Genomic DNA, 15,338 nt, shown 5'->3' on the forward strand with positions numbered 1-15,338 from the left:
CTCCCCCCTCTCCCCCCCCCCCCCCAGTACACACCCCGCCCCCTAGTAAAACACTCCCCTTACACAGCAAATTCTAAAAATGTTAACCCCTTCCTCCCCAGTGACATTAGTACAGTTTCAGTGGTTTTTTTTCACTGATCACTGTATTGGTGTCACTGGGGATGTCAGTGACCCCAAGTCAGTTCCCCCCCCAGTGTCAAAATGTCCGCCGCAGTCCTGCCATAAGTTGCTGGTCGCCGCCATATGTCGGTGATTGCCACCAAAAGTCGCTGATAGGCGCCATTATTACTATAAATTAAAAATTAAAAATCCCAGTATCTTTCCCGCCATTTGTAAACGCTATAACTTTCACGTAAACCAATTAATTTACACGTATTGGGATTTTTTTTAGCAAAGACATGTCGCAGAATGCATTTTGGCAGAAATTTATGACTAAATTTGATTTTTGCATTTTTTTTTACTGGACATGTTTTATAGCAAAAAGTCCAAAATATTGTTTTTTTTTCCTCAAAATTGTCAGCCTTTTTTTTTATAGCACAAAAAATAAAAACCGCACAGGCGATCAAAAACCACCAAAAGAAAGCTCAGTTTGTGGGGAAAAAAGGATGTAAATTTCATTTATGTACTGTATTGCATGACCGCGCAATTGTCCGTTAAACTAGCGCAGCGCTGTATAGCAGAAAAATGGCGTAAATTGCAGTATCTATACCATAGTTTGTAGACGCTATAACTTCCACACAAAGCAATCAATATACACTAACTGGGATTTTTTTTACCAAAAACATGGAGCAGAATACATTTTGGCCTAAATTTATAACCAACTTTGAGTTTACTATATATTTTTTATAGCTGAAAGTAAAAAATATTGTTTTTCTTCAACATTTTTGGCCTTTTTTTGTTTATAGCGTGAAAAATAAAAAGCGCACAGGTGATCAATTTACACCGAAAGAAAGCTCTATTTGTGTGAAAAAAAGGACATAAATTTCCTTTGGGTGCAGCATTGCATGACCGCGCAATTATCAGTTGAATTAGTGCAGCGCGAGTAGCAAAAAAGAGGCGTGGTCATTAAGGGGGGTAAATCCTCAGGAGCTCAAGTGGGTAACAAAGCTAACCATCACCGGTTAGCTATCCACCAAGCTGTTTGGCTTTGGATACCCTTAAATTGATTCTAAAGGTATTTTTTTCAAATAACAAACATGTTATACTTGCCGCCTTTGTGCACAAAGCAGTCCGAACCCTCCTCTTCTTGGGTCCCCCACCAGTGCTCCTTGATCTTCCTCCCGCGTTGAGTGCAGGCTTGCTATGGGGGTACTCATTCGTGCTTGCTCCTGAGCCAGCTCTGTGTCTCTATGGACATGCAGAGCGGCTCAGCCTTGCCCCCACTCCCTCTTCAATGGCTCCCACTCTTGCCTCTCTGTCTAGTGAGGAGAGAGCGAGCTTGGAGAGCCACTGCTCTCATGCACATTGCTGGATTGAGATTGGGCAAAGGTAAGTATAAGGGAGGGGGGCTTGGTGGGAGGCAGCTTGCAGAAGGCTTTTACCTTTTTAATGCATTAAGGTAAAAAAAAAAAATAATTGTACATTTAGAACCACTGTAAATCTTGTAGACATCAGACATGGGATCCTTGTATTTATGCATCCAGTTGTCTTTTCTTTTGCTTCAGATGTTTTATTTCAATATATACCTAAATATATGCACTCTATATTTTTCTGTTATAGAAAACTTATCCATCACAGGAAGGAGACTCAATCTCGAAAGACCCACTCACCGACCGGCCATTCAAACTCCTTGACCACCTCATCTAGTGACTACCACTTGGATTCTGGACGACAGCCTAATGGTATTTGCCGTAGTGGTGTTGACCGCCACATGAGCTTACCCAACTCCGAAGTGACATCTGAGGAAGACACCACCTACCAGGTATGTTAAAGTTTGTATTGGCTTTGAGCTGCGTACCTCATGATGGTTTTGCATTTAACCTGTGGCATGGAAATAATTAAATGACAGCAGCCCACTGAAAAAGGCCCTCAGCTTTGAATCTGCTTTGACTCCCCTCGCCTTGCCATCCCATCTCTTAGGTCCCTACACATTTCACAGTGGGTAGTGGGTCAGTACTGGAGAGATCTCTCCAAGGCTGTCTTATGAATGGCCTTGAACCTGAGTGGGAATGAAACAGGCAGGTTGAATCTCAGTGGGGGCCACCATTTTATAGTGGTTTTTGAAGAGGACTCACCATGGAGTTGAAATCTCTTAAGTTCAATAGACCTGTCTTATGAATGGCTTTGAAGCTGAGTGGAGAACAAGCAGGCTACACTGAAGTGTGGACCCCTTTTTTACAAAACAGGTTTTCAACAGGACTTGCCAAGGTGGAGAAATTTCAGATTGGTCTGTTTTATGAATGGACTCAAGGCTGAGTGGGGAAAGTTGGCCCACATTGAATCTGGGTGGTGGAAGAACAGGCCACATTGAATCTAGGGAAAGTATTGGCCACTTTACTACAATGCGTTTTGGACTCACCAATGCGCTGAAATTTGTGCAAGTGCCTTTTTAGGCCTGTGTTTTGACTGGGGGAAGCTAGGTCACTCTGAACCTAAAAGGGGAATAAGAAGACCAAGTTGAACCTGAGTGGGGGAAAGCAAGCCTTGTTTAACCTTAGGTTGGGAAAGAGTGGACTACATTGATTTTAAGTAGGTAAGGTTTTGGACAGGACACACCAACATGCTAACATTTCTGTGAGCGCAGTTAGGCCTGTTTTATGAATGGGCCTGTCTTATGAATGGCCTTAGTGGGGGAAGAAAGGCTACATTGGGGAAAGGGCTGGCTACTGGGAACCTGAGCAAAGAGACATACCATGGGGAACCTAGGCAGGAAAGAAAGGGGTGTATTTTTCATTGATTTAAATATTGCCCTTTTTTTCTGGCTCTGCTGCAGACCGTTGAGGAACATAGGATGATGAAACGTCTAAAGAATCTTGAAACAAAAAGCCACACGTTGTGATGTTTTCATAAACCGCACAAGCAGTTCGATTGGCTTTACTGGTTGCTTGAAGTTGCTTTTTAACCACTTCCCGTCTGGCCGTTTGTATATAAACGGCCAGACGGTGGCAGTGCAGGGTCAGGTGGCCGTTTATAAACGGCCTCCCCGCACCCTGCTTGTGCGCGCTCCCTGGTGCGATCCGGTGCCTGCTGTGTCCTCCGGACACAGTGGAACAATGATCGTCGGATGGGACCTCTGTGCGAGGTCCCGATCATGTGATCACGGATTGGCCAATCAGTGATCACATGCAGAGTAGTAAGCAAGATGTCATTTGTGACATCATTGCTTACTACGTGTGAAATCTGTGAATGATCACAGAGGTCACATGGTACAAGGCTATTCACAACAGCCTTGTACCATGTGACAAGCTGTGACCAATCACAGCTCACACAGTTCTCAATAGCTGCAAGAATGCAGCCAGAGAGAAGGAGAAATGATTGCTTTTACAGCCTTTATGGATGTAAAATCAATCAGCATAAAAAAAAAAAAAAATCTTCATCACCCCCCACAAGTAGTACAGTGTTACCAGGGTGACACTGTACTGCTAGGGTGACAGTATGTAAAAAAAAAAAAAAAAAACATGAATAATATAAAAAATAAAATAAAAATGTAATAAATTTTTTTTTAAATTATAATTTTTGGTTATAAACTAATTTGGGTTATTTTTTTTTACTAAAAAGATAATGGAATGCATTTTGGCCAAGATTTATGATGAAATATTATTTATTTGCAAAATTTTATAAGAAAACACTTTTTTAAAAAACATTTTGGACTTTTTCATTTACATAGCAAAAAAAATAAAAAGCTCACACAGTAGTTCTCAATGGCTGCAAGAATGCAGCCAGAGAGAAGGAGAAATGATTACTTTTACAGCCTTTATGGGTGTAAAAGCAATCAGTGTAAAAAAAAATCTTCATCACCCTCCACAAGTAGTACAGTGTCACCATGGTGACACTGTACTGCTAGGGTGACAGTATGTAAAAAAAAAACATAAATAATATAAACAAAATTAAAAAAAATGTTTAAAAATTATAATTTTTGGTTATAAACTAATTTGGGTTATTTCTTTTTCATTTTTTTTTTTTTTTACTAAAAAGATAAGGGAATACATTTTGGCCAAGATTTATGATGAAATACTATTTATTTGCAAAATGTTACAAGAAAAACACTTTTTTTCAAAATTTTTGGACATTTTCATTTACATAGCAAAAAAAATAAAAATCCCAGTGGTGAATAAATACCACCAAAATAAAGTTTTATCTGTCTCAAAAAAAATGCTAAAAAATTCAATTGGGTACAGTGTTGCATGACCGCGCAATTGTCATTCAAAGTGCAACAGCGCTGAAAGCTAAAAATTGGCCTGGACAGGAAGGGGGTAAAAGTGTCCGGACTTGAAGTGGTTAACATTCCCTTTTGGTGATGTACTGAGGTTTTTCTTTTACTGTGTCTCTATAGGTTCCCCCTCAGGCCCGTCGTGCTGCTCCTACCACACCTCCTCCCCCAGAGAAACGCAGAAGTGCCCAGACAAACCAGACTACTAAAAGTAAGTCCTCAACCTCACCCGTCTATAAGTCAGTCAGTGTAGTCAGCATTTTTGTATGAAAAAATCTATAACAGAACATGCCCCTAAGGGTGCATTCACACGTTTGAATGCATCCTGCTTCTGATTAGATGCGAGAACCCCAGCGGGAGCTCCCAAGATTAGCTGTGGAATGCAGCCCCATTAAATGCAATGGTTGAACGCATGCAACCGTGGCTAGTTATGACCACTCGCATGTAATCGCTCAAGCAGCAATCGCATGTGAATTATCACTTGCATGTGATCGCTGCGTGTGTGATTACATGCAAGTGGCTGCAATTAGCTGTGAAGCTGACAGCCTCCCATTGCTTTCAGTGGGACTGCATCCTTCAGTTAATCGTGGGAACCCCTACTGGGGTTCTTGCTTCCTATTAGTTGTGAATGCACCCCTCAATTCAGCACCAGCTGGACTGCAAAGTCATTACTCAGAGATGCTCATAACACCCTCAGGGGACATTCATTTCCTGAGCCATCTGTAGTTTTGTTGCTGAGACAAGACGCAGGCAAACCTCTCTTGGTGTTCTCCTGTGCAAAGCACGGGTTCATCTGAGGTTTTGTACTTTTCTACACATTGGTAGTTTTTAAGGCATATATATTTTTTCCTAAAACACTAATGCAGGCCATACATGGTTCAAATTCCGAACAATTTTTCGTTTGAAAATCGGAAACATCGTTCGCTCGGTAATCCGATGGGGCCATCATTGAAAATCGGCCGACCAAGTCATAAAGTTCACCCCATATAACATGCAAAACGTCTGTTCCTTCCAGGTCACGGCTCATGCGCATATTCTTTTTGGAAAAATGATCGTACGATTTGACCATCATTGAGTCGAAAATCGGTCATTTTTCACACATTTTCCAACATGCTCGATTACCGAAAAGGGGAGGAACCACGAAAATCGGCCGGTGCCATTGACCCGCTAACAGAGCTTATTCTTAGGTCCGATTTTCGGATGAAAAATCGGTCGATGTTCGACCCATGTATGGCCAGCCTCATTAACAACTTATGCTGACGGGGTAGGTCAGATATGAGGCTGCAGATAACATTAGTAAATGATTTCCTGCTTTATTTTTCTTCTATCCCTTTTTACAACCTAATTGAGTTAACAACATATACAGTATGTTACAGTCAGGTTATGCTTTTCCAAAAACTTGGTATAGGCTGGAAAATGCTTTTCATTGTCTCTCTCTACACCAAGGCTTGAAATGTCCACTAGCCTGCTCGCCAATGGCGAGTGGAAATTATGGTGGGGGCGAGTGTGTCCCCCAGGGCCGCCTTGCTGAGCAGGCTCGGAGCTCAGGCCGGATCTGTCATTGGCACTGGGAGCCGTCAGACTGCTCAATAGCTGAGCGCAGTGAAAGCAAAGGAAGGAGTGTGTGCTGTGCTCTCTGCCTCCCCCTAGAGTGCAGTACCCGGCTCTGTGAGTGAACAACGAAGTACTGCAACTTTTTATAGGGGGGGTACATGTCTGTGTATGCATGTGTATGTACATGTGTGTATCTGTACTTGTGTCTGCGTGTATGTACATGTATGTGTGTGTACATGTGTCTTTGTGTGTGCATGTACATATGTGTGTGTGTGTGTGTGTGTGTACGTACATGTGTCTGTGTATGTATGTACATGTGTCTGCGCGTGTGTATTTCTGTGTATGTACATGTATGCGTGTCTGTACGTGCCTGTGTGTGTATACATGTGTCTGTGTGTGCGCGTACATGTGTCTCTGTGCGTGTGTGTGTGTACAGGAGTGTGTGTACGTGTGTGTGTGTACAGGCGTCTCTGTTTGTGTGTGTTTGTTGGTGGCGAGTAACTCTTAAGGCCTGGCTAGTAGCTCAGGACTTGAAATTTTAAGTCCTGCTGTACGCTACCACTGCTACTTCACCAACATATGTTCATTTTAGTCTGTATGGAAGAAGGAAAGTGTTCTTAAAGGAACCCCCGACCACCCCAATGCCCTGATTTCCTGAGCGAGGTATTTATGGAGTCACAGAAATTGTATCTTTGTCTCTGGAGAATGTACAGCCTATATACAGATCGGATGACCTGACAGCTGTTTGTATTCTATGTGATGGTAAGATTCCTTGTGTAGGAAGGAACGGTTCTAAAACCTGAACAGAAATAAAATGGAATTCCACAAATGTAAAGTACACTAATCTATGGGCTGCCTGATGATTGGAAAAGTTTTGCATCCTCTTAGACTAGGTTCTCGCTTTGTGAGTCGCGTTTTGCACGGCAGCCCTTTCATTTGAATGGGCTGCTGCGCCTCCTGAAAACGCAGGGAAATGGTCCATGCACCATTTTTGAAAGACCTGCCCGCCCGGAAACAAAGTGCAGTGCGATTCCCATCGTGGGAAGCTACGCTGTGGTTTCTAGTGAGTGGGGAGGCCCTAGACGGGCCGTTTATTGGCCGAATTGTCGGCCAATAAACTAAAAATCCGTCGGCGCCGTTGCCAATGCTGCCACCATCGTCCGCGAAAAATGGCCGTTTTTTGTGGATTTTCCAGCATGACCGACGATCCACGAAAAACGGCCAATGGGCGGGCACCACTAACGGCGTGAATATCGGCCGATTTTTTTGCGCGGATGAAAAATCGGCCAATAGGTGACCCGTCTTTGGTCTGCATTAGGAAGTGTCATGCACCTCGATGGACTTAACTCATATTGTTGTTTCATTTTTTTACAAAGGAGCTGATTTCCTGGAATTCAGCTTTAAAACTAGATGTTTGTAAAAGTATAGATCTGCTTCAAAACTGTATTCTTTTTGACCAGAAAAGGCTTTTTTTCAGAGTCTTTAGGTACAGCTAAATGTTTGCTTATCGTATTTAATAATTTATGCATTTCTTTAAAAACTCTGCAGATAGCACTGACAAATCCTCCCGGTCCATACTGAACATGTCCACTACAAGCGTGTCGTCTCTTGACACTGCCTGCACAGCTTCCACAGACTCTTGTCACATCTCGGCAACCTCCAGTCCCAGTAACACCCCGCCACCAGTCCCCAGTAGAAGTGTGCACACTACAGTGTCTCAGAACCTGGAAACCTGCACCTCGGTCCCCGGATCCCTGAGCTCCCACAGCAAGCGTGTGGCCCCTGGGCCTCCGGAGCAGGAAAATCATGTCGAAGGTCATCAAAATGCACAGACCAAACGCACGGCTCCGGCCCCTCCCAGCGTGGAAGCATTTAACGCCGTTACTCATGACAGCAAATCCAAAGCACCTTCGAAGCCTGCCTCCACGGAGCCTACAAGCGCGTCCAGCAGTGTGCCAAAATCCATTGGCGCAGAGTTAATTGAACTGGTTAGGAAGAACACCAACCTTAGCTATGAGCTGTCTCGTGTGGCGATTGGCGTGATTGTTGGACACATTCAATCATCGGTACAGTCTACCGGGCCTGTGATGGAGCAGATTCTCATCTCTCTGGTAGAAAGCAAGGTAAGGAGGTTATTTCTGGAACATGTCTGGTGTGCGTTATGAGGCAAGGAAACCTGCCGTCTTTTGTCAGCAAAGGTGTGCCAGTTTATTGAACTGTAGGAATGAAATGAAGAGAATGTATCAAATCACTGTACTCAAAGCAGAGCTGGCTCTGTTGGAACACACTGTTATGTCAAAACATGGCATTACTAGTACAAGTTAGTATGACGGATGACATCAGCGATGCAGTATATCACAGCATGTCATCTATCGCTCATCTCTCAGAATACAGGGTGTTAGAAGACCGCACACCTGAACTCACTTTCCTTCCAAGCTGTCGGCAGGTTCTCTTGTCTTGGAGTCATGGTTATTTGTAAGTGTGGTGGGCGAGGTCATGGATGGTCAATGGGGATGTACAGGCTTTGGCTTATAGCCAGTCGGTGGGTGTTTGTGCAGGTGGTGGGAATGCAGGGACTGTAAAGGGGAACTTAAAACAAACTGTAGTGAGCGCTCTTATATGTATACAGCAGCTAGAACACTCTAGGTAACCACAATACCTCTAGAATATCAATATAAACATAAAATAATAAAAGTGCAGCGCTCAAAAAAATATAACTGAAAGCAGTAAAAAGTCAATAAAATATCCACGGTATTTTCTGAAATGATGCGAACTTCCAGAGCTTTTACTGCCTCAAATAATAGAAATGCGCACTCACCAGAGACGCATAGGTTATGCGCATATAAGAATCATCATTCCAGATGTCAGGTACATCAAAGACCAGATGGTGGACATCCCTCTCATGGTGGGTCATCACAGACTCCAAATCAAATCCAGACGACCCCTTAAGGTCAGTCAGGTACTCCACACTAATCTCTTCTCTGGGTAGTATAAGCACTCTCTCTGTGGGGGTAATAGCTCCACATAGGAGCCCCAAAAAACAGATGCCAGAGATAGTGTAGTATTTCCCAGACACAATTTATTGATACTAGTATAAAACAGGGCAGTATGCACATTCAAAATCATTTGAAAGAAAGAGAAGTAGCAGTACTGACCCCAGTAAAGATGGCCGCCGGGCCTCCTCGTGGCTCCGGCGGTGAGATGACGTCACGCTCTGCACAGCTCCTCCTTAGGCCTTTCGTGCTACAGGCACATCATCAGAGGGGGGCATCTTAAGGTCATTGTGGAGTACCTGACTGACCTTAAGGGGTCCTCTGGATTTGATTTGGAGTCTGTGATGACCCACCATGAGAGTTATATTTTTTTGAGCGCTGCACTTTTATTATTTTATGTAAAGGGGAACTGAACTCTGAAATCTGTGCCAATAGCAGTCTAGTCCCTAGTATTGCCTCTGGTCTCTCTGTAGCTGATCGTTTCCCTATTTGCCGTGTCTTGTTCTATGTCTTTGTATGGAGACAGCCATCTTGGTTAGAGGCAGGGCTTTGCTTCCTCCAGTAAGGAGAACAGTGAGCAGCACAATGGTGACATCACCAAATATGATTTCAAATCTGGTGAGACTAGCAGTCAGAGGCAGCAGTGCCTTAGATTTCACATTGTAGATATACGGCCATGAGGTTGATAGGTACAGGAATGCCTAGGCACACACACACTAGGAAGTGCTTTTGGGGGGGGGGGGTACTACTAGGTCATAATTCATTTTTTATACATTTTCCTTTTAACATAGCAAATCTTCACTTTTTAAACTTTTTGAGTCCGAGACAGGGTGGGATGGTTTTGGGGTGAAATTGTGGGCTACATAAAGTGGTTCTAAAGGCAAATGCAGGAAAGTAAAAAACCTTCTGGGTGCAGCCCCCCCCCCATACTTACCTGAGCCCCATCTTGATCCAGCAACGTGCACAGGAACCTCTGCTGTCCTGAACTCTCTCTCCTCATTGGCTCACACAGCTGAGGGAGCCTTTGGCTCCTGATGCTGTCAATCACAGCCAATGAGGAGAGAGCAGGAGGTTGGGCTAAGCCAGTGTGTGTGTGTGTGTCCGTGTCCATTTAGAGGAGCGCTGCTCAGGAGCGAGCCTGCTTGAGTGCACCCATAGCAAGAGGCTTGCTATTGAGGCACTCAGCGGGGGGGAGGGGAGTACCTGAATTTTACTCGATTTCAGGCTATTGTAATTCTCAATACATTAGCAATTAAAGCCAGTCAGGTGTGCTGCATGTAAAACTCAACTTCATAAAAAATAAACAACTGTACCCTTGCGGTGGGGCCCACTGCACTGCAAGGTTTAAATGCTTGTTATGTCCAAAGGTTAAAGGTCCAGGGTGTCCTACTTACCTTACAGTCTGCTCTGGCAGGCATCAGCATCCTCCTCTTCCATCGGAAGCTTCAGTCTATGGGAGTCTTGGCGTCATCACCTACAATACAGGGACATTAGAGCTTAATTCCAGGAATTCGGACACCTTGTAAAAAGTGAAGGCACACTATGAGTTAGGTCCAACAAGGTGCATGTCATCTCCTGGACTTATCACTATAATTTTATATCTGACAGGTTTCTTGCTCTACAAAATATAAAAAAATGCAGCGCTAATCACAAAAACAAAAATTTAAATAAAACATTAAACAGTTCCAATTTATAACAGTCCCGAAAATATTCCTACGATCCACCATCACCAGGACACCCGAATGGTTTAGCCCAGGGGTGGGCAAACTTTTTGACTTGAGGGCCGCAATGGGTTCATATATTGGACCCGGGGGCCGGACCAACAGTAGATGAATGATGTGTATGTGTCATCCATAGTAAGTATAGTAATATTCCCCCATATAGTAATTCATCCCCCATATAGTAATTCATCCCCCATATAGTAATTCATCCCCTATAGTAATTCATCCCCCCTATAGTAATTCATCCCCCCTATAGTAATTCATCCCCTATAGTAATTCATCCCCCCTATAGTAATTCATCCCCCCTATAGTAATTCATCCCCCCTATAGTAATTCATTCCCCATATTAAGTCCCCAAGTCCCCCCTGTGTCAATTCACTTACCTTTGCTCTGCGCGTTCCTCTCGCCGTGTTCCCGCGCGGTTCCGGTGTAGCATGAAAATCTGTCTCCTATGAGGATCTGTCCCCCTCGACGTATCTGCGCATGTGCCAGTTTCAGGCATTAGCAGCCGATCGGCGATCTCCGGCACATGCGCAGATACGTCGAGGAGGACAGATCCTCATAGGAGACAGATTTTCATGCTACACCGGTCTTCAGGGCGGACTGTGAGAGGAGCCTAGCGGGAGCCTAGCTCCGCGGGCCGGATTAAAAGGTCCGCCGGGCCGTATACGGCCCGCGGGCCGTAGTTTGCCCATTGCTGGTTTAGCCTCTTACCAGAAATTCTTACCAAATTACTCCGGTCAATATAGGCAACTCCAATGGGAAATGAACATATGAATCATGGAATCAGCAGTCCTCATCCAGGTTGATATCAATCTTCCCCTTTAAGGATCTGAAGTTGGTCCTAAAAGAATACTCTCGTCCAATATTTAAGTTAAGAATAAAAGAAAAAAAACTCTCAGTGTAGTATTTGAGTAATAAATTCACCCTGTTTAATTTCAAGTTACTTGTACATTGTTATGGATGGTTACCAGCATTTGTATTGAGTTTCCAACCAAGAAAATGGCCGCCGTCCCTCCAAAAAAACGTGATGACGCCACACGCCGAAGCTCCATCCAACGTGTTTCATCATCCAATTGATGTCCTCAGGTTTCTTGCTCTGCAAGAGCTTACACTCGGAGATGTGAGAGAGGAGAGAAGCATACAGAGATGGTATGCTCGCCCCTCCCCTCCACTGTCCATTTACAGAAGCCTTTGTAGAGTGTTCACATAATACAAAGGCTTCTGTGATTGGGCAGGAGGAGGAGGATTGGGGCAGGAATAGCAGCTGAAATGACTCAACTGTATTTGGTATCATCCATTTGGCTGTGCTGTGTGCCAGGACTGTGCATCATCTGGAAGGACAGACCTACAAATCCTTTTGGCGTGTAAAGCAGCTCTCGTATATGTATTTCATCCGTGCATTTAGCAGCATCCGCTTTATGCATCATATTATAATGAGTATGAGTAGATGCAGATATGGACATTGAGTGCAATCAATTCAATCAATCTGTGAGCTGTTTCAGGTGTTTACACAGCCCCCGGGCTCAGACCTCCGTGTCCCCTCTGTCCCACTTTCTGTGCTTTTCATAAAATCCTCTGCAGATCAATTCCAGGGAGCGCTAGCATGTGCCTCTGGGCAGGTCCACAGCTTTTACTCTGTGCTTTTCAATTTACGTTCGCTCTTGTCAATAAGAGACAGTAAGTGACATACATTTAGCGTCTCTGGGAATTCTGTGCTTGTTTACTCACCTAGTCCAGCAACTAGAACCTCAGTTTACTGTGAGGAGGCCAGGGGCCCCATTTATCAATGTAGGCTGCTGCTGCTGCTCCCTGTAGAAGGCAGTAATTCCAGGTCCGAACCCATCAGTGCAGCATCATGTACAGTGAAATGACCGACCAAAATGGATCTGAGATTGAAGAGCCACACCACAGGCTAATAATCCAAATATGAATTTAGGTCCCTTTCACACGTCTGTTTTTCATCTGTCCGTTTACGGATGAAAAACGGACATCCATGTATTTCTATGGACTAGCGGATGTAAATGGGTGATCATCCCTTTACATCCGTTAATGTCTGTATCCGTTAACCAGGGGCGGACTGACAACTCATGGGGCACCCGGGCAATAGGGGATCATGGGGCCCGTGTCCTTGTCCACACTCAAAGGACACCCAAAAAAGCCTATAAAAGGTACGAGGGGCATTTCATGGGGCCCCCTACTGACCCCGGGCCCTCGGGCAGTGCCCAAGTGCTCGAATGGTCAGTCCGCCCTTGCCGTTAGCATCCATTTTTTTGAACAGAAGAAAACCCTATTTTTTTCCCTTAAAAAAAAGAAAGGATGTAAACTGATCCATTTTTTTCATCAGTTCGGTCAGGTTTTTTTCAAAGAAAAAACAGAACACCCGTGTGAAAGGACCCGTTAAAGACTATGGGAATGTGCCAATGCGTTTCAAGGGCTAGAACGTGCCCCGTTCATCAGGGGTTGAGGATGGCAGACAGATGGGATTGGATTAAAAGGTATATGGGCTATTTTATCCAAATGATTAAACCCCCCCTTTCGTGGAAAAAGAAATGGCAAATAAAAAAACAAATACAGCGTAAACAATTGCGACACAAGCAGGGGCGTTCCTAGGGTTGGTGTCACCCGGTGCAGTAACACTTGGTGACACCCCCTTCGACGATTCCCGCAGGATGGATCGGATCTGCAGATTGAGCATAATGGATCGGAGTCCGATCCATTATCCTCCCCAATCCGCAGATCAGATCCATCCTGCGGGGATCATCGGCTTGCAACCTATACGGGGTTAACTGATCTCTCCTCGAACTCCAGGAAAAGGTAAGTTTTTTTTTTTTTTTTTTTGTTTTTTTTTTTGTTTTTGTTTTTTTTTTTTAAAGAAAGCTGACAATCCCTGCAGGATGGATCGGAACTGCGGATTGGAGAGCATAATGTATCGGACTCCGATCCATTATGCTCAATCTGCAGATCCGAGGGGATCGTCGGCTTGCTTTAAAACTTACCTTTTCGTGGAGCGGGTCCGGTGTCACCCTGTGCGATAGGTGTCACCCGGTGTGGCGCGCACCCCCCTACACCTGCCTATGGACGCCACTGGACACGTCATATTGTAATTGAAAAGGAAAGATAATTTTTAATACCATTCAATTACAATATGACTTGTGTCCAGGGGTGTCCCTAGGCATGTGCGGGGGGGTGCGGGCCACACCGGGTGACACCTATCGCACGGGGTGACACCGGACCCGCTCCACGAAAAGGTAAGTTTTTTTTAAAGCAAGCCGACGATCCCCGCAGGATGGATCAGATCTGCGGATTGGGGAGCATAATGGATCCGATCCATTATGTTCCCCAATCCGCAGATCTGATCAATCTTACGGGGATCGCCGGCTTGCTTTAAAACTTACGTTTTCAAGGAGCGGGTCCGGTGTCACCCGGTATGACGTGCACCCCCCGCACCTACCTAGGGACGCCCCTGGACACAAGTCATATTGTAATTGAATGTTATTAAAAATTACCTTTCCTTTTCAATCTGCAGCTGCTATAATTTTTATAAAATGCAATGTGATATGGCACAGATGGTGTACAGAGCGCCCCTCAGAAATTTAATTTACTTCTTGTGTGATTGTCTCGCTGATTTTCCCAGAAATCTGCACAAAGTCAGATTTTTGGCATCCCCTGCAACAAAAATGTAATTTTTGGTGAGATGCTTCCAAAGAGAAATTGCATCTAAAGTGATTCAGCCCCTGCCACTTTCCTTTTTAGAGCTCTGCAATTTCAGCTGCTGATTTTTCATTATTAAGTCTTCCCCATTAAATTCACTTTCCACATGGACAGACAGCTTTTTCTTCAGAATAACAAAAGGTAGGATTCTGCAAAGTTTGTTAAAATCCCTGCAATGTACATTGATCACCTAGAGGGGAATGTTTTTTTTTTTTTTTTTTTTTTTTTAACAAAAGTGGAGTTATTCTTTTAAAGCATATATGTCAAAAACAAGGCCCGCGGGCCTTGCCATGTGGCCCTTTTCACCCAGTTTTGCAGCTAGAACATGGCGGAACTCCATTCTGACACCTCCGGCTCTCACCCTCAGCTCCCACTGTCACTTGTAAAAACTGAAGCCTCCTGTGGTTACAAGACACAGCTTTGCTTTCAGCGACTTCTAGATGTAACAGATCCCTACATGCACTCACGGCGGAGACAGCTCTTCAGAATGTGAGAGGACAATCTCCCTGCAAGGCAGGGCTGCCTACACAGTGAGGTATAGCAGCCACCTACACAGGATGGTGCTTACCCGTACATAGGGAGCTACTAGGGCCGGGCAAGTTGGGGGGGTTGCACACTGTGCACATAGCACCCCTAAACCCTACACTGTACACAGCTCATCCCTGAACTCTGTACACTGCGCACGCCTAAACCATGCACTTTGTAGCGCACCCCTGAACTCTACACTCTGTGCATAGGACACCCCTGGAACTGAAATTTGTTCATGGCGCACCCCTGCTCTCTGTGTATAGGCCTTCCCTGAATTTGTACGTAACACACTCCTGAACTCTGTACGTAGCGCACGCCTGAACTCTGTACGTAGCGCACGCCTGAACTCTGTACGTAGCGCACGCCTGAACTCTGTACGTAGCGCACGCCTGAACTCTGTACGTAGCGCACGCCTGAACTCTGTACGTAGCGCACACCTGAACTCTGTACGTAGCGCAC

General features: G+C 44.7%; 1 protein-coding gene across 1 annotated transcript in view; it reads left to right on the forward strand.

The window, feature by feature from the left end:
* NCKIPSD (NCK interacting protein with SH3 domain) overlaps window positions 1-15,338 on the forward strand; it is a 134,658-nt gene that overhangs the window by 62,819 nt on the left and 56,501 nt on the right. Inside the window, exons 3-5 of the mRNA XM_089684070.1 lie at window positions 1,720-1,921; window positions 4,493-4,580; window positions 7,472-8,046. Of these exons, the coding sequence (XP_089540196.1) occupies window positions 1,720-1,921; window positions 4,493-4,580; window positions 7,472-8,046 (865 nt within the window). The remainder of the gene's footprint in view (window positions 1-1,719; window positions 1,922-4,492; window positions 4,581-7,471; window positions 8,047-15,338) is intronic.

The sequence above is a fragment of the Staurois parvus genome, unplaced genomic scaffold, assembly GCF_062004578.1.
Source record: "Staurois parvus isolate SC_StPar_1 unplaced genomic scaffold, SC_StPar_1.0 ptg000335l, whole genome shotgun sequence".
NCBI lineage: Eukaryota > Metazoa > Chordata > Amphibia > Anura > Ranidae > Staurois > Staurois parvus.